The sequence below is a fragment of the Leguminivora glycinivorella genome, unplaced genomic scaffold (genome assembly GCF_023078275.1).
Source record: "Leguminivora glycinivorella isolate SPB_JAAS2020 unplaced genomic scaffold, LegGlyc_1.1 Scaffold6, whole genome shotgun sequence".
Taxonomy (NCBI): domain Eukaryota; kingdom Metazoa; phylum Arthropoda; class Insecta; order Lepidoptera; family Tortricidae; genus Leguminivora; species Leguminivora glycinivorella.
The window spans coordinates 772,191-795,641 of record NW_025952831.1 but is presented as its reverse complement, the minus strand read 5'-3'; the positions used below and the strand labels follow the sequence as shown (position 1 = coordinate 795,641).

Below are 23,451 nucleotides of genomic sequence, written 5' to 3'. Positions count from 1 at the left end.
ATGTTCCTAGCTTCAATGTCAGTGTAGTAAAAATTATTTGTTTACATATTTTTAAGTACCTTAAAGTACAGAGTATACCTATACCTACTGTAAGATCTATTCATCGAATTTCGTTTTCGATCGATTATTTTATAATTTAGCAATACAACAACTGTCTCTTGGAGATCGTAAGTACAACTATAATCCATTACAAAAATACCCTTACCGTGTAAGGTTTTGATCTGAAAATACTCTCTATTTTGCGTTCTACTTTTAAAGTGGCACATTTTGGTCTCTACATTCATTTTTTTGAATATATTTATCTATGCGAAAGTAGGTACACTAGAGTTTCTTACAAAATATTGCCAAAACACTTATTTTACGTAGGTACTAAGGCATTTTAGGTACGTAAACTGGGGCTACTTTGATTTGTGGGGTGAGATTGATCGAAGTATTAAGAATCCGGTTTTATCATTATTTCTGTAAGTTAAACACGTAATTATAGTATTTTATGCAACAAGCGTTTAAAGGAGATCAAAAAAGACGAGTGGCGTGGGTAGTTAATTAAGACGCCACGAGTATTTTTTGACTCAGTTAAACACCGTTGCATATAATACTTTTTCTACGACCATGCGCTTAGTTTTTAATAGTTTTCTTGAATAACTTTCGTGAAATTCACACTGTTTCCTGTATTTTGACGCAAAGGTTTGCACTGTCAGCTCAGCTGCCCAAAGCCTTCCCGCGCACGCGCGCTGTATCGTTATAAGGCGTTGCCATGGTTACAAAGCCAAACAATGCGTTTTCAGTTTTTTCGATACTGCGCGCATGCGCGGAAAGCCGGCGGACGCTGGCTTTGGGGAATAGACTTTTATGTAGGGTTTTAAAGATCTATACACGACCCTGTAAATGACGAATAACAGTTCGGGAGTAGAAAAAATGTTTAAATAGCGTTCAAAACTACTACTCCCCATACATCGATGATCAATGTTAACTCATGAATCAAAAAGTAACCCCAGTATACCAGTAGTCAGTAATGTCACTATATCTTGTAACTACACTTGTTTTTAATCCGAAAAAAAAAACTTCTTTAGACAACAATTATAGGAAAAAATGCAAACATGTCGGTAAAAGTACTATTGAAATACTTAAAGTCTTGAGAGTCCCAATGATAATAAATAATATACTCGCTATCAACATTTAAAAAAAAAGAATTTACATAATTCTACGAGTGGGTAGCTAGCAGAATTCAAACTTAGGTACTATGGCTGGATAAAAAAAAATATAACAGATCAAAACCTAACCGTACTTCTTAAAATACCACATGATCCCGTGTTTCTTGTGGTATCTGCACATCGGTACAATAAGTTGTCCCCTCTGTTATGTGCGTCGGCCGGAGGACCGGAGGAAAGCGGACGTGACGTCACTGAACGCGGACACGACGAACGACTCGATTCCGGACTCGTTCGAGCCCCGTGCGATGCGGAAGTAGCCGTTCTCACCCCATTCTGTACCCCAGCTGTTGGCTACGATCTGAAAAGAGTAAATAGGTTTATTAAATTTGGCGAATTGAGTAGTGAATGTGGTGATATTTTAGTAGCTGTTCGCGACATAATAATAGTACATTGTGCAACGGGGGTGGAAGTTGAAGATTGCCAACGAGAGTAAGAGTTTAAAGACTCAATATATTGCACTATAAAAAACTCGCTTGCAATATAAAAAAATATTATGTAAAAATATAATTCAAAGTTAAATAAGATAAAATACATTTTATTACTCCATATAGGGAGGACGATTTTTCCATAACTCCCGCTGCGTCCGTGTGCAATTGCTGTGGGAGTGTGATGAAAATATTGTGTTGTGAAAGGTGGGGTGGAAGTTTAATCAAACAAGCCCCGCTGGCTCCGGTAAACCGTCGCGATTTAACTTGCTTTCGCGTGCAATAGGTATTCTTACGTCCTCACCCCAGCTCACATCGACAATCCTGACGCTGTGCAGGTCTTGCAAGTTGTCTCCATGCCTGCTACGACGGTAGATGCCGTCAGGTCACTAGTAAATGTATCAGCTTACCCAGAACTTCTCTTGGAGGTCTTCGTCCCAGCCCACAATTCTGACGTGGTGCAGACCTTGCAGCTAGTCTCCGTGCCTGCTGCGACGGTAGATGCTGTCAGGTCGCTTAGTACATGTATCAGCTTGCCCAGAACTTCTCCTGGCGGTCTTCGCCCCAGCCCACAATCCTGACGCGGTGCAGACCTTGCAGCTTGTCCCCGTGCCTGCTGCGACGGTAGATGCCATCAGATCGCTAGTAAATGTTGATACAAACTTACCCAGAACTTCTCTTGGCGGTCTTCGCCCCAGCCCACAATTCTGACGCTGTGGAGCCCCTGAAGCTTGCTGTCTCCATGTCTGCTGCGACGGTAGATGCCGTCACGGTAGTGGAAGAAGTCCTGGTACACCGTCATCACGGCTGCAACCAAAATATTGTGTCACAAGAGAGCAAAGTGTTTTTTATATCCTGAACGTTGCGAAGGGTTATGTATTTTAATCCTGATTATGGTCATGATTAACACTTTCGAAACCGGGCTCTACGCGGCGCTACGACATTTTCGCTACATACGGGGAAATCCATGTAATCGGCTACGCTTCTACGAGCGGTGTGCCCGACAGTCGGGTTCTTGGTAGCGAAAGTGTTAAGTAGTGAAAATTCTATAAAGGTCCCTAATGTTCCTGTAGAGATTTCAAAGTAGCAACATCGTTGTATCATCAGCATGTTGCCACTTTTTAATGTCTACGCTTTTTTGCCAATCTGTAAAAAATCTCCAACATGCAAAAAAACATACACATACAGTACAGTACAGTACAGTACTTATCAATCGTAAACTAGAACATTCCTTTGCTAATCCGCAAGTCAATCAGTGTTAACCCGTTATACTTACTTGCGTATTTCTCCTCGATGCCTCGTAGAGAGGCGAAACACGTGTCGAGTTTTGTATTTTTGGTGGTGGGTTGTTATATTTATTTGCGTATTTATTTTGATTTTTGCGGTGGGAGGGTGGGAAAATTAATTGCATGTAAAAAATACGCAAGTAAGTATAACGGGTTAACACTGATTGACTTGCACGTTATCAATTCGCGGATTAGCAAAGGAATGTTCTAGATTTCCGCAAAGTAACGCCTGATTCCATCGATTACACTTATCAACTTTGTCCTCGTTAGAAACGCTTTGATGAATATGTGACAATTATAAACCAAACATTAGATACGAATCAGCCACATCATCACTTAGTACTTGTCATAAATTAAACACTTAAAAGTATCAAGTAGCAGTTGCTGGAAATTTTTAAGTGGTTATGATGTCACACGATACAAATTAACTTATTGGTGGGTACTGGGTACATGTCTATCTACTGTAATCAAATCATAACATTAGTCAAATTAGAACTTAATGTAAAACGTAAGCCAAAACAGTTTACTTACCTAAATAAAAGCAACAAGAGTTGAAAAAATATTATTAAGTAACGAGCGGGGTGAAAATGTATGATCATCGGGGTGAAAAGGCCGAAATTCAAAACGTGATTTATCCGTCAATTTCTTAAGAGATCCCACAAAAATCGTATCGTTCGATTGAATATTACCTACAGTAAATTTTAATCAAGCCATATGTGAGAAAAACTTATATTACATTTTAATTTTATCCCTATTCAATCCCATTTACTCCATTTAACGGTAGCTAAAATACACACGCAACTATTAACAATAAAATCGAATGAAAAATAGCACTTTGTATGATAATTAGCAGGCAAATCTAACTTTTCGATACCTACTAATATCAGGGGCGGCTCACTCCGCGATCCTATCGCCGCGCTACAAGTACATGCCGGCGGCCGCGAGTTCGCGGCCTACTCAGGGGTGGCGCGCATTCTCATGGAACGCACGTTCGCACATTCTAATTGTTACTTTACGTCGCGAGTTTTTTTTAAGTTTCATGTGCGATTTCCGCATGTGGAATGACTAATAAAGCTTAGTTAAATTGACATCATGAATAAAATAGCACAATTTTACATAGATCTACTATTGATTGAGTCCCACGGAAAAGTTCAATAAGGCTTGTGATGTTGGGACAAACAAAAATATATAAATACTGTATATATACCTAGAAAGTACCCAAGACATGAATATAATAGTATAACATTTTTTGCACATATTAATTCGTTTTAATCTATAGGCAACCCTATCGTCCGACGCTGCGCACGTGCGGCTCGTTTCTTTGTTAGAATTTTGTAGGCATTAAAAAAGCGGCATTTCGTGAACATCAAAGCAGTGGGCCTTCTGTACTTGTACTATTATATATTCTGTGCTAATATGTAAGTAGGTGGTAAATGAAAGAAAAGCATGAAATTGAGTAATATTATGGACACAAGTGTTCCATTGTTCTAACAAAGCCTATAAACTGTGTTTATTTAACAATTCTTTCGAAGTAGTTTCGGTCGACCTCAGCTTCGATTCTATTGTTGTGCGCGTTTTGGAACTAATAGTACCTAATAATACAAAATATGTATTGTTAGCGTGCTCCCAGATTCTTAGGGTTTCCCCAAACCTATCGACGCGGATTCGGCTCTAGCCTACCAAAAATCGTCATACTAACGAACGATTTTTAGTTTGTGAAAGCCGATTCGGCGTTGATATGTTTGGGGAGACCCTTGTTCTGCGAGCCGCGAGCCACATTCGACGAGTCGTTATTATTATGTTCTACTTCTAAATCCGAGTATGACAGAGTACCTATACTTATCCAGCGTGACAATCGCTTTCGTAATCGTACCTATCGTAGCCAGCTTTCCCTATCGCCCTTCTGTAGTGGCGCGACAGAGCCAGTCTGCGTTTCGATAACCACATAACGTCAACGATTGGCAGGGAATAACCGTCGAGCTTGGTTCGTGGTAAGCCCTCTCTCAGGTCATGGCATGCGATTTTAGGTCAAGTATTTAAAGACAACTGATGTTATGACTTCAATTTGGTTTGAGTCTAGGTACTCAAACCAAATTGAATATAGTATTTATGGCAAAAACGGTTTGGCTCGCTACTAACGGATTCTAGGACAATAATTTCATTGTTGGTCTTGTTGGTAATGTATGTTTTGTCTAGGTACTAAGTACTATGGTACTAATATTTATGGCTTACACCGATTAGTTATTATACACATAACAGTAAGGGCAAGGGACTTTAAACATGAAGTACTTTTAGAAAAAAGCTAGTAAATTTACATGGGAGATCGGAAACTGATGTATCGCGATCGTACAGTAAAATAGTAAAAACGGGGTGATTGTGAAAAACCAGGGCGATTATCAAATTAATGTTTTATTTACAGTACCTACTTTTCTGAACCTATCTAATTACATGGACAGTTTAGTAATTGTGCCGTTTTCAAGCAAAAGTTACCACATTGACGCTTAAAGACGCTATAACAGGTAATTCGTATAAAGTTAAGAGCAAACTTCGTCGTTATAGTCGGCAACAATGTGGTACCTTTTACTTGAAAACCTCACGAATAATGCAAAACGGTATTTTGTGTCCGTTACAAAACGATACAAAACCCAAATTTTCCTTATGCTCCGTTTTACCGGTATAAAAATTGGACTCGTATAGTCCTACGTCATGCCGGTATCTCTCAATCGGCCTTGCTCAAGATTCGTAATCTGGCCTCAAACATGAGATGCAAATAAATAAGGTAAACGGAACCTTAACACGTTCACTGTCCCGCTCTGAATTGTAAACTTTTAATAAGACTAATAGAGTTGCCGTGACACATATGGGAGGGAGTGAATGTGTTAAGCTGTTGTTATGATTTTAATTTAAGATAATGTTACTACGTCACTTAGAATGGGAAAGGATCGGGCTGTCAAGACAGCGTTCTTGGGTCGACCGGCCGTCCGGCGGCGGGTCGACCCAGGTATCGCTAGGAGTACAGCAGTGTGGCGGCAGATCTGCGTCAGCTTCAAGTCAGTGACTACTAGCAAGAGGCTGCGCAGGATCGGGACAGGTCCATTTCCGCGATCTCTCATTTCGGAGGCCAAGATTCACTTTAGGTCACTGAGCCAAAATAGTTAGTCTACGTGGCACGATTTTCTAAAGCGATTTGTTAATCAATCTAAATATTATTGAGTTACATGTAATACACGGGCCTCCAAGCCTCGGTCCGCGGGCCAAATCCGATCCGCGAGGTCTTTAGGGTTGTGAAAAATGGAAAATTGTTCAAAGAGCTATGAGTATATCATCATTCCTTACCTTGAACAGGGCCGGACTCCCTGATATCATACATGATATCTTCTTCTTTAAGGAGACGGTACGGCGGCCCCACCTTGTACCGCGAAGTGCGTCGAGGGTCCTTTGGCCGGCAGCCATCCTGGATCAGGTCTCCGTGCGGCTGGTACGGACATCTCTCGGCCTTAGCCGTGTAGGGGAAGCATTTCTCTTCCACTAATCTGTAATAGCATTCGAAAATAGTTTAAGAGTATGACGTGAGAAGTTAAGAGTTTGCTCCGGTGTAAACTTAAGTTTGAAACACCGCGCGAATAACAGCAGAACAAAATCAGAGGACGAAGAATTTAACGTCTTTGAGTTAGAATTCTAAGTTCTAACTCACCTTAATTCGATCACGTGCAAGTTCAGTGCACTAATTAAGTAATTACTGCATGTTCTATTTTACTAAAAGTTACACATTGAAATTTAATAATCAAGACAATAGAAATTCCATGCCATGTCTTCGCGCAGATAGCGGTTGCACGATATCAGCGTCTCTGGCTCTTGCTGTTCGACATGATGATGAGTAAGGTCGGGTTTACTGGTGTTCCAGTCCAGGTTGTAAGACAGTAAACTGCATGGACAAAACCAGCTTTCGGCATTTGACATGATGTTGGCTAAGCCCCGGTGATATTCAGAAAGTTGCGGGTCGCAACTGGATGAGACTAGCTCAGGACCGGGAGAAGTCGCGTACAAAAAGAGATACTTATGTTCAGCAGTGGGCCATAAAGTGCTGATCTGATATATGATGAGGTCCTTTGCTTACCCGTGTTCGCCCGCGAAGTTCCAAGCTACATCGACATTGCCTCCAGCACAGCCTCGCTGGTGTCTCCGATTGCAGGATAGGAGCGTCTGTGGAGACAGGACCAGGCTCTCTGCGCCGTTGGACATTATGCCAAATCTGTAAAGAGAAACTTCATGATCACTCATTTTCTTAGGGAATTGTACATTGTACAACTCTATTAACTAATGGTTTTCTACGCAACTTTTTTGCCCATTACAGTGACGATTTGTCCTATGGTCAGGGTACCTAATATATTAAGTACTACCGTAATTTGGTGCTCATTCGTCTCTTCTCTCCCCATTTATAACCCGACTCCCCCCGCGAACCCTACTCACCCCAATTTACGGTACCTATAATTTTCATCGACACAACAACAGAAGACATCGACGGGATATGCTTGAAACAGCTTTGTACGATAAATCTAAATAGTATTCGTTATGTCATACATAACAATAAAATATGTATTTAGTCCATCACCCAATCATCCAATAGGTAGCCCAGTTCATTTTAGATTCTATCAACTCAAATAGTCCTTACATCCCGGTGGTGCTGCCTCTGCGTGTGTCCCATGATACGGGCAAGGGCAACATCCGCTCGGTATACCCCTTACATTTCATTAAAGTGTCAAAAGGGCCTATACGTGTTGGCTTCGCCTCCCAAAGGTCCGGAACACCATTGTTCCGTGATGGGAAAGATATGCAAATATGTTTAATCTAAGCATATTTACTGTGTAAATAAGTCTGATGGAATAAATTGGATACCTACCAAAATTACTATTAAGTATCAACTTACACATTAAACCTATTATTCCCACGTTCCTTGTGTTCTTAAAACCACTCACAACGATCGTAACGCATTTCGCACAATCGCAAATAATTGAAACCAAATTAAAACTAATTTAACTATCCAATTCGCTGACTGTAAAGTAACAAGTAAGTGGCTCTAAAAGTTCTAAAACTAAAAAGGTCCAAAGCTAACTTATTCTAAGCATTTTCTTCCTTTATAACTTCAAGAACTCAGAGGGGTTATCATAAGTACTAAAGCCATTACGTTTAGGTTGAGAGAGAGGGACAGAATTATACTATAACTGGTAGGTATAGCTGCATCCCTTTCTCTCGATCGACACGGCCACTTCATTCACACGATACAAAACAAAATAAACCCAAACATTAGGTATAGCAAGATCGTATAACCGATTAATTTAAACGAAATTTGAAACTTATTAATACAAGCTAAGGTTGACATTGGAAGCAGCTAATTCGACCGAAGAATGATACTAGTTAGCAGAATCTACAGGGTGTTCATTTTATAACCGGCAATATTTAAGGAGGTAATCAATCATATAGCTGATACAGATTAGAAAAGTGTACGTAAAGTAGGTACTTTAATTTTAACCTAACAAGTAACTGTCGAACCAATAACCACGATACAAAATTTAAATTTTGAAAAAAAAAAAACCCCCGCAATAGTGGACCGATTTCCACCAAACATGTCTTCTTAGAGTGTTCTTACACTCCCGACTAATTCAGCTTTCAAACAAAACTAAATCCAAATCCGATCATCCGTTCGGGATCGGGATCTACTATTCCACATTTATTATTTTAGATTCTGTATCAGTAATAATGCTCACCTACTTAAATATTACCGGTTATAAACATAACATCCTGTATTTCTGTGTTCTAATGAATCGGCTGACTTCACCCGAGGCTTGTTAGTTCAAGAGGCTCAGGTTGCGAGGGCTCTCGTTTATTTTAGTCCCACTTAGATAGAAACTCTATGATAGAGACTATCTAGAGATGGGTTATAGGACTGGGTAAGTGTTAGAAGGCTGTAGTGTCTAGGATCAGTTGCGTTCTCGAACGGGAATCAATATTTAAAGTTTTGCGTGTCTGTCTGTGTGTGTGTCTGTCTGTGGCATCGTAGCTCCCGAACAGATGAACCTATTTAGATTTAGTTTTTTTTGATTGAAAGCTGAATCAGTCGGTAGTGTTCTTAGCCATGATTCATGAAAATCGGTCCACTATGTCGGGGATTTTTTCAAAATTGTATTTTGTGGTTAGGTTATTTTTATTAATAATTGCAAGGAATGTAATAAACTATTTGTTCTCTCTATTTTAGCATACTCTACTGCTCTTGTCCGGAAATCATGTATGACAAAACGAAATTTTATTGCCATAAAACGGCGTCTAATCCGTAATTTTATAGGAAATGTTAAAATCTTTTCTGAGTCACGAATATAAGCCTTATAGTCTATCATGATTTATCGTTATAATACGAACGCCCATCTGATAAAAGTTAAATATACAATACTATTATTGATCACTTCCATTGGTTGTGACAATCGGTATAATAAATCTCTGAATGACTTTCTGTCATACGATTATAAGGATTTTATGAGTCAAACTCATATCCCATTCGTAAGGAGCTATATTCGACTTTCCAACACTGACACTTCGTGTTGATTTGGATAGAGACGCGAGTTTTCGAGACTTACAATCACCTGTCAAATCACTTTTGCAGTCCACAGTTGCGCGGAGGTCAGGGGTTCGAACCCCAGCTCGTACCAATAAGTTTTTCGGAAGTTATGTGCGAAATTCCATTTGATATTTGCCAGTCGGTTTTCGAGGAAGGAAAACATCGCGAGGAAACCGGACTAATCGCAATAAGGCCTACTTACCCCTCGGAGTAGCTTTCGTAAAGCTAGTACCTACCACGTCAAATCTTGGGATTAGTTGTCAAAGCGGATCCCAGATTACCATGAGCCAAATCGAATGCCGAGACAAACGTATGGAGGATGATGACTTAAATACATAAAAATAATGCGATATACATAATTATAGTCATCTAATAATATGGAGATTGAACTGCTTACCTTGGAGGCACTGACCTATGGCTAAAGATTTATGATACTTGAGCTCTGCATTCGAAATGAGAACCTACATCTGTATTCCATTGGTAATATTGGTATGTTTACGTACTTAAAGTACATTGAACCTGTGTATTGGTAACAATAAATGCGGGATTCGTGTACAGCCGAGCCGGGCCAAAAAAAAAAAAGAAGTGGCAACTTAATGTCGTATGTACCGTTCTAGCAATTTTTTACCCTAATGCATCGCCGAATTTAGGAATATTTTGCCTAAAATGAAGGTACATTTTATAGTGTTTTAGTTTTTAATGTGTTTTGGGTCAGCTGTTTAATCGCCTCAAATATTGTCTGTTATAAAAATTACACCCTGCATTTTATACCATGACGGTATAGAATAGGTTACTAAGCAACCGACCCTCTTAGTGGAAAGTTAAAATAAATAGACATAGATAAATAGACAACGACTAGAATAAACTCTAAAGGCCCATTTACACAGTGCGGGAACTCGCATGCGAGAAGTTTCATTACATAATGTAACTAAAATCGCTTGCGACGCATGACGCATGGCATGTAAATGAGCCTTAAAATAAAATTTTAAAAGTTTTTTGTGACCTATTGAATTCGCAAGGACATTCAATACGGCTACAATATGCAAATATAATCAAACTGCAATAATTGCTGGAATTCAGAGAAGATAGGTCTAATTATATTAACACTATGAAAAGACATACGACTTTTTGCAGGAGCTTTATTAGAACATACCGTCCTACGCGAGGTCCTCAAACCCGGGCTTGTAGCCAAGATAACAAGTTTTCAAGCTCCGTAGCCAACGATACGCAACCGGCTCTGTCACACGGGTCACACTAATACGGAAGAGCGATTGAGATAGCTATAGCTACGATACGCTACAGAGAATAGATTTTACTATTGGATAGAGGGTTTGATCTAGTTTGTTTCGCCATTTAATGTGGGCTGTTCCGGCTAACCTTGTTTAATCTTCAGTCACTTTCATTATTGCGGTTAAATGCTAGCTAGCTTATGCTAGGTACTATGAAACTTTCACTTGCAAGTTTGTGTTGCTGTTCCCCTCTGTATCTTTACAATCGGTCCTAAGAATGTAGGTTAGGTTATTTTGTTGCGTCTTGTTATCTACTGGAAAATGGGGATACATTTCATGGCGACCGGTCTGGCCTAGTCGTTGCCTGCTTGCTACGCCGCGGTCCCGGGTTCGAATCCTGGTGCCGTAGCCGAAAGGTATTTCTGCGACGCGAAACGAAAACGAAACGCCGCGAAAGGTAGTCTGGCTCTGTCGCGCCAATACGCAAAAGCGATAGAGATAGATATCTACGAGCGTTTCGTTTCGTGAGCGTTTGTGCCATTCGGCTACGCATACTGGTCGTTCAGTCAGGTAAAGGACGCCCCCAAAAGTCAGTTGGGTGAATGCCTCTTCACCTATCTACACTAGCCTGTCAGAAGCGATGGATGCGATAGACACAGCTCAGTCAGATCCACACCAGCCCTGGTTTATAATAGGAGGCCTGGTTTATAATAGGAGGCCTGGTTTATAATAGGCCAACGTTGCCTAGCGTCGAAACTATCGGACATTGTCCACAACCGGTGTTCTGTCGCCTTTGTAGGGTACTTGTCTGGTAAGAATGTCTTCACTCACCGATTAGACCACACCAGTCAGATCCACACCAGACCTAGTAGCGGAGTCAGGTAAAAGACGCTCTCAAGGTTCTCTCAGTTTGTAAAAGAGCCTTACACAGAGAAAATACAACCAGTTTTCATGTTCGTTCAACAAGTTTTTTGGTTAAAATAGCGCCTACGTGCTCTTTGGTTCAAACAACAAGCTACTTGTCATTTGAATCGGCAATATAAACGGATAAACCGCAACAAGTCGAACTTGTTAAATTCACAATGCAAATTTCTCTCAGTGTACCGGTCAGAATCGATGGATGCAATAGACACAGCCCAATCGGACCCACAACGGCCCTGGTCCACAATAGGAGTACCTAATGTAGTTAGGCCAACGTTGTGAGATATGATGAAGTTGGAGGGTTGAATGGAGGTTAAGTAAAACTGGTCATTATGGATGATGTGTGTTGTATTGTCAATAATCAATACAGAAGAGAGACAAGTAAAACTAAACATACTTTATATAGTAAATTATTGCTTACATGCAGGGACCGGAAAACCCCTTTTTAGGCTTAACTTCATCAATTTGCTTACCCAATCAATTTTCTTACTAAATAAAACGGTAAGCTTTTTTAAAGGTAACCTTTTAAAACGGTAAGCTTATTGAATCTGTTACTATGAGGTTACCATAACTACTAACTAAGTTAACTCCGAAACCCTATCGCGATAGGGTTTTTAAAACCTGTTTTCATTGAGTTATGGTAAGCTTTATCCGTTCCTTGTTGTCTTTCTACATTGAAACTGGTTTGCTATAGATAGAGCTTGTCTCAGACGCATGCACTTGAATTTGCGTAGTTATTACCATTTGACATGTACGTCATTTAGTTTCTGTATTTGATAGTACAATTATTGACCTACTCGTACTCATCAGTATATTATAAGGGAATAAAATGAAGTAGGTTTTTACAGCAAGCAAGGTTTTGTACCTACTTTTAGGGTTCCGTAGTCAACTAGGAACCCTTATAGTTTCGCCATGTCTGTCTGTCCGTCCGTCCGTCCGTCCGTCCGTCCGTCCGTCCGTCCGTCCGACCGTCCGTCCGTCCGTCCGCGGATAATCTCAGTAACCGTTAGCACTAGACAGCTGAAATTTGGTACCAATATGTATATTAATCACGCCAACAAAGTTCAAAAATAAAAAATGGAAAAAAATGTTTTATTGGGGTACCCCCCCTACATGTAAAGTGGGGGCTGAATTTTTTTTTTATTCCAACCCCAAAGTATGATATATTTTGAGATAGGTATTTAAAAATGAATAAGGGTTTACTAAGATCGTTTTTTGATAATATTAATATTTTTGGAAATAATCGCTCCTAAAGGAAAAAAAATGCTTCCCCCCTCTAACTTTTGAACCATATGTTTAAAAAATATGAAAAAAATCACAAATGTAGAACTTTATAAAAACTTTCTAGGAAAATTGTTTTGAACTTGATAGGTTCAGTAGTTTTTGAGAAAAATACGGAAAACTACGGAACCCTACACTGAGCGTGGCCCGACACGCTCTTGGCCGGTTTTTTACTTTTAATTTTTATTTATTTTGAACTTCACTATCAGTCTCATAAAAATAACTATAACAATGCATGTGCTCAAAAAGTGCGTTTACAATGCATGTGCTCGAAAAGTACGTTTTTTACGAAGCAAAATCGTGCAGCAAGTAGTAGGTACTTTTAAAGTAGTACTTTTCCATACTAGTTCTTTTTACTTTAAATTTTGAACTTCACTATCACTCCCATAAAAATAGCTATAACAATGTATGTGCTCGAAAAGTGCGTTTTCTATAAAACAAAATCATGCGGAAAGTAGTACTTTTCCGCACTAGTGTTTTTTACATTCCAATTTTATTTAAATTTTGAAGGCCACCATCCGTCCCAGAAAAATCGTTCGGAAAGTTGTACATTTTCGCACTAGGGTTTTGTACTTTTTTTTTTAATTATGAACTTCGCTATCAGTCCCGTAAAAATAGCTATTATAATGTATGTGCTCGGAAAGTGCGATTTATATGTAGCAACATTGTGCGGAAAGTAGTACTTTTCCGCACTAGCGCTTTTTACTTTTCAAATGTTTTTAAATTTTGAACTTCACTATACGTCCCAGAAAAATCGTGTGGAAAGTAGTACTTTTTCAAACTAGTGCTTTTTACTTTAATTTTTTTTTATTATGAACTTCGCTATGAGTCTCATAAAAATAGCTATTATAATGTATGTGTGCTCGAGAAGTGCGTTTCCTATGAAACAAAATCGTGCGGAAAGTAATACTTTTCCACACTAGTGCTTTTTACTTTTCTTTTTTTTTACATTTTGAACTTCACTATCCGTCCCCGGAAAATCGTGCGGAAAGTAGTACTTTTCCGCACTAGTGTTTTTTACTTTTAATTTTGAACTTCACTATCAGTCCCATAAAAATAGCTATTACAAAAGTGCGTTTTCTATAAAGTAAGGTCGTGCGGAAAGTAGAGTACTTTTCGGCACTGGTACTTTTTACTTTTAATTTTTTATTTTATTTAGGACTTCACTATCAGTCCCATAAAAATAGCTATTACAATGTATGTGCTCGAAAAGTGCGTATTCTATGAAGCAAAATTGTGCGGATAGTAGTAGTACCTACTTTTCCGCACTAGTCACTAGTGCTTTTTACTTTTAATTTTTTTTTTAAATTTTGAACTTCACTATCTATCCCAGAAAAATCGTGCGGAAAGTAGTACTTTTCCGTACTAGTGCTTTTTACTTTTTTTTTAATTTGTTACTTCTCTATCAGTCCCATAAAAATAGCACTGTATGTGCTCGAAAAGTGCGTTTTCTATGAAGCAAAATCGCGCGGAAAGTACTTTTCCGCACTAGTGCTTTTTACTTTTCATTTTTCTTTAAATTTTGAACTTCACTATTAGTCCCATAAAAATAGTTATTAGAATGTATGTGCTCGAAAAGTGCGTTTTCTATGAAGCAAAATTGTGCGGAAAGAAGTAGGTACTTTTCCACAATATTCACTGGTGCTTTTAACATTTTTTTTTATTTTGCTTTTAACTTTAACTTAACTGATGACTGGGACTGATAGTGAAGTTAAACTTAACTTTAACTTCACTATCAGTCCCATAAAAATCGTGTGGAAAGTAATACTTTTCCGCACTAGTGCTTTTTAATTTTCAATTTTTTTATTTTATTTTGAACTTTACTATTATGAGTCCCATAAAACCAATGTCTTTCAAATTCGAAAATTGTACAAAACATAACTTTTAATTTTAATAATTACTAAAGTATTTTGTCTTATTATGTTTTTTTATTTACTCGCACAATGCAAAGTAAAGCATTGTTTGAAAACTTTGAAACATGTGCGCAAAGATGATTTCCGAAATTCCGACTCGTATCGGCTTATATGACACTCATCAGAAATCACCTACTTTCCGCACTTGTTGCATAAATAGCTATTTTGACATTTTTAACAAAGCCCAATTGAGAAGATGTTTTCAATTATCTAATCGTAAGATATCGATATAATTATTTGCTTTGTTCTTTCACAATATTTTTTTTAGTTAGTTCTTTACTAAAATTTGCTCTCGAGTATGAGCGTCTTTGCTGAGATGGTCCGACGGCCAAACAAAAGGTTGATCTTTAAAAAGCTAAAACTAGAATTGTTCGGAAACGCACAGGTAAGATAGATAAACAATAGAACGACCCGGCGCGCGCTACGAATGCATTCAATGCCAAAACACACTATGATAATTCAGGTCAGTTATGTTTTAAATTTTAGTGTAAGGTTTTAAAGTCCAATATTGTTTGAATCGAAATAAAACTACGTTATTTGAATCGACATAAACTTGTTTAGAGACGATACGTATGAGCTTGTACTCGCTATGGTTATTCAATAATAAGTTGAATTTCAATGTGCGCAGAGATTAAAGTTGCTTAAACGGTTTAATAATTAAAATGATAGGGTAACCTTTAAGACTGGGTTTGGTTTTCGTTAGAGGTTATTTAAGTTAACTGTATCAGATAGGCTTACCCTATCAAACAGTCACCCTTACAAAAGGTTACCATTATGGTTGGGGTTTTTAAAACAACTTCTAAAATAAGCCTATGAAAAACCCCGGTTATGGTAAGCGGTTCCGGTCCCTGCTTACATGCTTTTTTATTCACATACGTGTGTTGTGACGATCCGACCATCTCGTTTCGTACAAATCTATGCATGCATATATAATAATAATATGTTTCAATACTAATCATTATTTTCATTCCAAATAGAAACATCATTCAAAACATCGGTAGCAAAAGTTCTAGGAAACAGGTCGAAACTCGACTTGGCGTCAGGCGATGGTGCGCAGCCAATCACGATCGAGATGAGCGCGTCGGCGCTGCAGGGTGCGCGTCGGATGCCCATATATGGTAATACAAGCGAGCAGGGTCGTCGGGGCTCCGGGGGGACGCTAGCGTGGCAGGTTCGGGCGGGGCCGGCACCCGAGCGGGCTATATAAGCCAGTACACGGGGCGCAGGGGGACATTCAGGAACGAGTCGCGGGTCGAAGCAGCCACGGGGAGATCTCTCCAAAGATAAGAAGGAGTCATGTGAGTTCTTTAATATTTATCACTGTTTTTCTTAGTGATTTCATTATGATGTTCTATTGTGCTTTGTTATATGACTATTTTGTGGTACTTTGAAACATAACTGATTTATTAAGGGTTTTTATTATACACTTTGAATAATCTATAGATTTTAAATAATTCTCTGAAATTCTGGAGCATATTATATTATAATTTTATTACAATGCTTATCTGCATATTTTCTGTGTATGAGATCCAAGGGTCTTACATTAATTCCAAGGAATGCTGAAGCAAACTAAATTATTTTATATGAGAACTTATTACAATGTTAATTATATGGTTATTTATACAAGCTTTTGCTTTTAAGTGAACTAAGGTTCTAAACAACTTCAGAAGAACAATGCTTAACTGCATGCTTTTGTGTTTGAGATCCAAGAATCTTACATTAATTCCAAGGAGTCCTGAAGCAAACTAAATGATATTTTATGTGTTAATTATATGGTTAATCTGTACAAGCTTTTGCTTTTAAATGAACTAAGGTTCTTAATCAACTTCAGAAAAGCTGAAGCCAATTATATTTTATTTATTTTTCAGAAATAAAAGATTATTTTATTTCTGGATATTTGATAATATTGTGATATTATATTTTTATTATTTATTATATCTTTAGAATGAGCTGCTAATGGGGACTATATCTTTGGAGGTTTAATTGCTGAAGTATATGGGATAGCCGGGTTTTGAGAAGCTTAGGGACTAGGTTCTGTCGGGAATGCCAGTTTGAATTAAATATTTTTATTTCGGATTTGTTTTTGATAAATTAAAGAGACTCAGGTCTTTTCTCTTGCTACTTGGCATTGGAGTTATGATGCTTGTTTGGGCAGGAGGTCCAGGCTTGAGTATATCAGCTAAGCGTAACGTGACAGTTGAGGCAAGTTTTGTATAGCAATGCGTACAAGCTTACCACATACAATGATGGCCATTAAATGGAATTTTCTTGTTCAAATATAGTGATTGTAATTTTCATTTGTCGATATGTTGGAGGAGAGTCTGGGGTTCTATGGTTTATAAAGTTCAAAATTTTTGAGAGAACCGGTTGATAGGTTCACATTCCAGAAAAGATGATTCTAAGAAAGGATCCAAGGCCTGGCATTTTAGATGACAGAATAGGCGACCTTACCTCATGCGCAAACCAGGGGGTATTTGCCTAAATAAAGCCCTAAATACAAAACTTTTTAACAAAAAATAAAACCGCCTTCAAAAATAAGCGCGTTACAAAACACGGAGAAACTAAAAAGCCAAAAATAATAAACCTTTCAATTCAGATTTCTTATCGTATTGCAATAAGCTAAACATCCAAATTATAAACAAATCAATTATTTTTGTAGTCGGTACCAGACCTGTTCGTCGCCTTGCTATTGCCTGTTTGACCCACCCAACCATACACAGGCTGGTACCGACTCCAAAAATAATTGAATTGTTTATAATTTGGATGTTTAGCTTATTGCAATACGATAAGAAATCTGAATTGAAAGGTTTATTATTTTTGGCTTTTTAGTTTCTCCGTGTTTTGTAACGCGCTTATTTTTGAAGGCGGTTTTATTTTTTGTTAAAAAGTTTATTTATTTGTTGATTTTTAGTGGTTCCTAGTGATATTATATGTATCAGTCCGAATACATGTACAGTAGTGAAAGAATTATCCTTTAACTCCTAACCATTGAGGAGTTGACCTTCCATCATCAGCTCAGTTGATTTTTAGTGGTTCCTAGTGATATTATATGTATCAGTCCGAATACATGTACAGTAGTGAAATAATTATCCTTAAACTCCTAACCATTGAGGAGTTGACCTTCCATCATCAGCTCAGCCACATAAAATTATTACCATCAGACGTAAATACTGGTGTACCTTTGAAAAATATACTAAAAACATTACATGTGCCTATAACATTTGAAGAGTTCCCTCGATTTCTCCAGGATCCCATCATCAGACCCTGACTTGGTGCCAATGGGACCATCTCGGGGTTATACCGGTTCGATCAAAAAAAAAATTTTGAAAATCGGTCCACGATTCTCGGAGATATCGAGTAACATACATACAAAAAAATAATAAAAAAAAAAAACATTCAGTCGAATTGAGAACCTCCTCCTTTTTTGAAGTCGGTTAAAAATAAAACAAGGGGTTCTTGGAATTCTCGAATTGCTGAGAGTTTTCCTTTATCTGTGAATAGTATTAATAGTGAAGTTGTATTTTCGCTGATTCTCACTGATAATTTAAAATAGAAACAATAGAAATAGAGTTCCAATTTTATATTCGATTCAAAGAAAGAATTGAACTGGCAAATAGCTCTACGTTGATGGTCCAGTCTCGTATGTATTACCGACTATGTATTGTAATTCATACTAAGACGCGTTGGGGATAAAACACCTTTAAAAATAAAATTCCTAAAAATTTGACAAATAAATTGATTTTTTTCACCTTAATTATTGTATTTTATTTCTTTCTACTTCACAAAGTGTATATTTGACTATGAGAATTGAAAGAATATGTTGGTTGTAATTGCTCTATAAAATAAATTATGTATCGGTACTCATCTATAGGGAATATCAGAATAGCGGAAACTATTATTACATTGGAGGTAGAATTTCTAAATGTTAGGGGAATATCTAGTGCGTTGAAACTTCCTACACTTGAGAAAAGGATTTGTGGTTACTTCGTATAGCTTAGGCGTCCTACCTTTACTAAACGATCACATTTTATTATTTTTCTTATGGCCAAACGTTTTAAATGCAGAACAAAAACAAACAAAATAAATTGGAATTAAATTCAGGGGTAGTTATTAAGCTTAATGGTTCTTGGGTTGTTAGATATATGGGGTGCTTATGGTAGAGTATAGAGTAGGTTAGGTAGGTCACCTTTTGGCTGTTACAATCTGGTGCCGCGACCAGCACGGGCATTTGTATGCCATGTTGCAGTTGTTTGCCACATTAGAATGTTGTTAGCTTCATTTGTTTACATTTGTTCATGTCTTTGTCTTACTTAAGAGTGTGTTTGTTTTGTCTTGCAAGTGACATGTTTTAATGTCACAATTTGTTGCAGTGAAAAAGGACTCAAGTTGTAGTTTCAACTCATTGTATTAAGTTTGAGTAGTTTTGATTATGCGCATCTTATTTATATACAGTGTAACTATAAATTGATTACTAACCTTACAGCATTCAACGGGTTTGAAGACAATAAATGGTGATTGACCATTTTCTTTCCACATATCACTTAACACTAGTTCACAATTCACTTACACAACATGTAGTAGTTACTGAATATCTAACACATTACACATTTTAACTAGATTTGTTATATTTCGTTTCACAGTAAATGATGAATTTCACTGATAGGTTACGTTGTTTTGCCGGCTCCAATAGTCGTGGAATTGCGGTTAAATTATCACTTATTTTTGTACGGGGGTTTTACCTCATTGATTGTTATGTATGCGAATATATTTCCACTTGATAATAGAATAAATATTACGTTAAAAACTTGATAAACAAGTGAAAACACGGAGAAAGTTGTTTGTTTTTTTGACAAACTATGGAACTATTGTTACTAGTGAGGAAAAGTGCCATTTGTCAGTAAGCTTTAGCGGGCAACACTGACAGAGCGAGTATAGTCTGGTGGGTTACGTGGTTACTAGACGGTGCGCTCAGGTTGAAAATATAAGAGGGAATCAAAATTTCATCACAAAACAGATTTTGATTTTTAGAGGGTTATTTGTCTTTTTTCGACAAAATTGTTCAATATACTGTAAACAAGGGTTTGGTAGGTTAAGTTAGTAATGTATTGTCACTAGGATTAGATAAATAATAATAGATACCCAGTTATTTATTTTACAAGGGGGCAAAGTTGTTGTTTAACCGTATTTGCCAATGTTGATATTCGCGTAAGCGAGAGATTCTAGTATTGAACCGCGAGCGTAGCGAGTAGTTTGTTGTTTGACCAGTCGAGCCAATGATTATATTTTAGTATCTAAGCGGGGAATTTCAGCATTGAACCGCGAGCGTAGCGAGTGGTTTGTTGTTTGACCGGCTGTGCCAAGGTTGATACTTGAGTACTTAAGCGAGGGATTCTTGTATTGAACCGCGAGCATAGCGAGTAAAATTGCTATAGGTAAGTTTGACGCATCTGTCTGTATGTATTTATGTATGTCTGACTGTCTGTCTGTACGTCTGTCTGTCTGTTCGACTGTCCGTGTGTCTGTCTGTCTGTCTGTACGTATGTCTGTCTGTCTGTCTGTATGTAAGTATGTCTGTCTGTCTGTTCGACTGTCTGTTTGTCTTGTGTGTGTTTTTGTCTGTGCTATCGTAGCTCCCGAACGCAGGAACCAACTTAGATTTATTTTTTGTTTGAAAACTGAATTAGTCGGGAGTGTTCTTAGTCATGTTTCATAAGAAAGCGTTGGAAAGTTAGTTTTAGTGTTTAGTAATGTTAGCGAGCTAAACTTTAAGCTAAAATCTTTTATAGGTAGGTAAAATTGATCAAAGCTTTAGGGATTGTGGGGTTTTCAAACTATGTCACATGGGTGGATAGTGGTCAACAAATTCGTATTTATGCTAACAGCGTAAGTGGCTCAGCGGCAGTACGTCGGACATGTGGTTCGAGGGTCCAGAGTTCGAACCTCCGATGGGATAATCAACTTTTTCTGTTTTTTTTACTTTTTCCGTTTTTCTAGGATATTTGGGTTATTTATATAATTGTGATTTATGATTTTGATTATCTATAGAAATTATGAATATAATGTTTTGTTTTTGTTTGTGAGTGAAATTGCTACAAAAGGGTAAATGTAGTAGCTAAGAAACTAGGTTCAGTTATAGAAAATTATAGCTTTTGGGGAGATAAGTGCATAGTTTTAGTACTTTTAGTTAGCTCTAGGTCTTAGTGTATTTTTAATTCGGGTAACTTTAGTCAAGTTGTCGCCGTTTTATTGTCACACCTACGTTTCGATACGTAATGAATGATTCAGTTTAAAGTTCTAACGACCATTATAGATTTTGTTGGATCAGCGGGAAAAAAATCTACTTAAGTACTTAGAATAAAAAGGGAGATTTCAAAAGGAATACATCATATTCACCTATTTCTAGGTAGCTTAAGTTTCTTGTTTTATTTTTAGTTTAAGTATTATTTTTAGGTAGTTTTAGTTTATTTCTGTAAGTTTTACTTTGTAAGTACATAGCCGCAATAGGTTAGTTTCAATGACTTCAACATACCTACTTGTTTAGCATTTATTTAGTATTTTACGTGTAGTAAGATCAGTCGATAGTCGCTTTCGTAAAACTAGTGCCTACGCCAAATCTTGAGATTCAAACGAGAAGAGGGACGGCCGGGCTCGCACCCGCGCCGTCGCCTCGTCGCCTACCGTCGCCGCCTCACTCACCGTGTCGTCACGCGCCACGCGTTTGTCAGCCTTCGCCGCCGCCGCCTCATGCACCGCCTCGCCTAGTCATGCTCCATGGGCTAGTCAGACCGCTTACCGTCGCCGCATTGCCTGCCGACGCCACCTTGCCTGCCGACGCCACCTTGCCTGCTGTCGCCACCTTGCCTGCCGTCGCCGCCTTGCCTACCGTCGCCGCCGCCTCGCCGCCGCCGCCTCGCCGCCGCCGCCCGCCGTCGCCGACTAGTCCCAACTGGTTGATGACAGCTTCAGATAGAGAGCTCTGGAAAACCTTGGAGCAGGACTTTATCCCATAGAATAAGGGTTCTCACTTAAAACTTAACATGTTCTTAACTTACCTTTACTTAACTTACTTTTATCTTTACTTAAGCTTAGTGTTGATAGGCATAGGTCTATTGTATGGTTATCAGCATTAGAGTAGAAAGTTCTATAATTTGATAGATGGTCAAATTAGGATAGAATTGCTGTGACCAAAGGCAAACAAGTCAGTCTAGTGGGTGGGATTTTGTTCCAAGTACGACACAAAAATAACGCCTGTCATTTTGTAATAGCAATTCTTCGTAGCGAACGATTGTCGTCCTCAACATTTAGGATATCATTGTTCATATACACGGCTAGTGTAAAGTTTCATGTAGTCTTTATTTTAATATTTAACAAATATTAGTTCTTATTTTAGTCTCTAAGCTCGTTTTAATCCTTCAGATTTTGTGAAGAGCATATTATAGTTTATAAGATGTTCATATGACGTCAGGTTTTAGTGTTAGCAACTAAAGCAAAGATTACTTCAGCTTTCTTCGTATGAATAGTGGCACTGAAACTTGGTAGTTCATGTGCTCTGCCTACCTCTTTATGGGATATAGCCGTGATTATATGTATGTATGAGTAGAAATATGAAAGGGTTTCAAGAACAACACTGAAGGAACGTTTTTGTAGGGATTGTTTTAAGGACATAACACTTTAAGTACATATCATTAATCATCATCACTTAATATTATAAGTAAGTAAGTATGTAAACATACTTATTGCACCATTTTAAACATTACATTTATGTATACATAATGTTGAGTGAGAGTATAAATAGGTAGCAATAGGTGGTCTTATCACTAAAAAGGAATCATATAGTTCTCCATGTCAGCGACTTTTACATCTTACTTTTATGTACTTGTAGGTATAAAACTCGCAAAGCCGAACTTGGTTTTAAATGTCCTCGATTGTTATGTCTGCCTATACAGCTAAACAGTAGAATGAATTGTCATCGGCGTTATTTCCGGATCGATACTACTTTGAAATCTTCAAAAAAAAAAAAAGTGTACACCTATTTTAAAGACCGGCAACGCACCTCCAACACTTCTGGTGGTTCCGGTGTCCATGGGTGGCAGTGATCGCTTAACAGTAGGCGACCTGTCTGCTTGTTTGCCTCCTACCCCATAAAAAGTTATATGTTTTACCAAACATACTCACATAATGTGTAGATATTATGTAAGTACGTTTAGGGTGAAACTTCTGTTGAAGGCGGGCTTTTCAGTAAAGTTCGAAATCAGGTTGCAAGTAGATGAGAGGTGCATAATTTTTATTTCTCTTATAACATTGTGTTTTTATATTTTTAGGTCTACACTACTTTTCTTGTTCTTGTATAATGGTGGGTCAAGACTTTACTATAAGGGGGGGCACGTGAAGATGCAGGAAGTTCGAAGTTGGAAGAAACCAAGATTTACAAGTTAACGGGACATATTTAAGATATTTATTTACTCTTTTGTTGTTTTTACCAACCCTATTTACTTTTGTTGCGTACTGGTATGTTTTTCTATTGTTTGTTTTTCCATTTGTAGCTTAGGAAACTTAAGAAACCAAGACTGAAGGA

General features: G+C 37.9%; 1 protein-coding gene across 1 annotated transcript in view; it reads right to left on the bottom strand.

The window, feature by feature from the left end:
* Positions 1-919: 919 nt before the first annotated feature.
* Positions 920-23,451, bottom strand: part of LOC125242087 (tubulointerstitial nephritis antigen-like) — an 82,784-nt gene continuing 60,252 nt past the window's right edge. Inside the window, exons 5-8 of the mRNA XM_048150795.1 lie at positions 7,040-7,174; positions 6,259-6,455; positions 2,304-2,443; positions 920-1,509 (exon numbers count right to left, since the gene is read on the bottom strand). Of these exons, the coding sequence (XP_048006752.1) occupies positions 1,357-1,509; positions 2,304-2,443; positions 6,259-6,455; positions 7,040-7,174 (625 nt within the window). The 3' untranslated portion in view covers positions 920-1,356. The remainder of the gene's footprint in view (positions 1,510-2,303; positions 2,444-6,258; positions 6,456-7,039; positions 7,175-23,451) is intronic.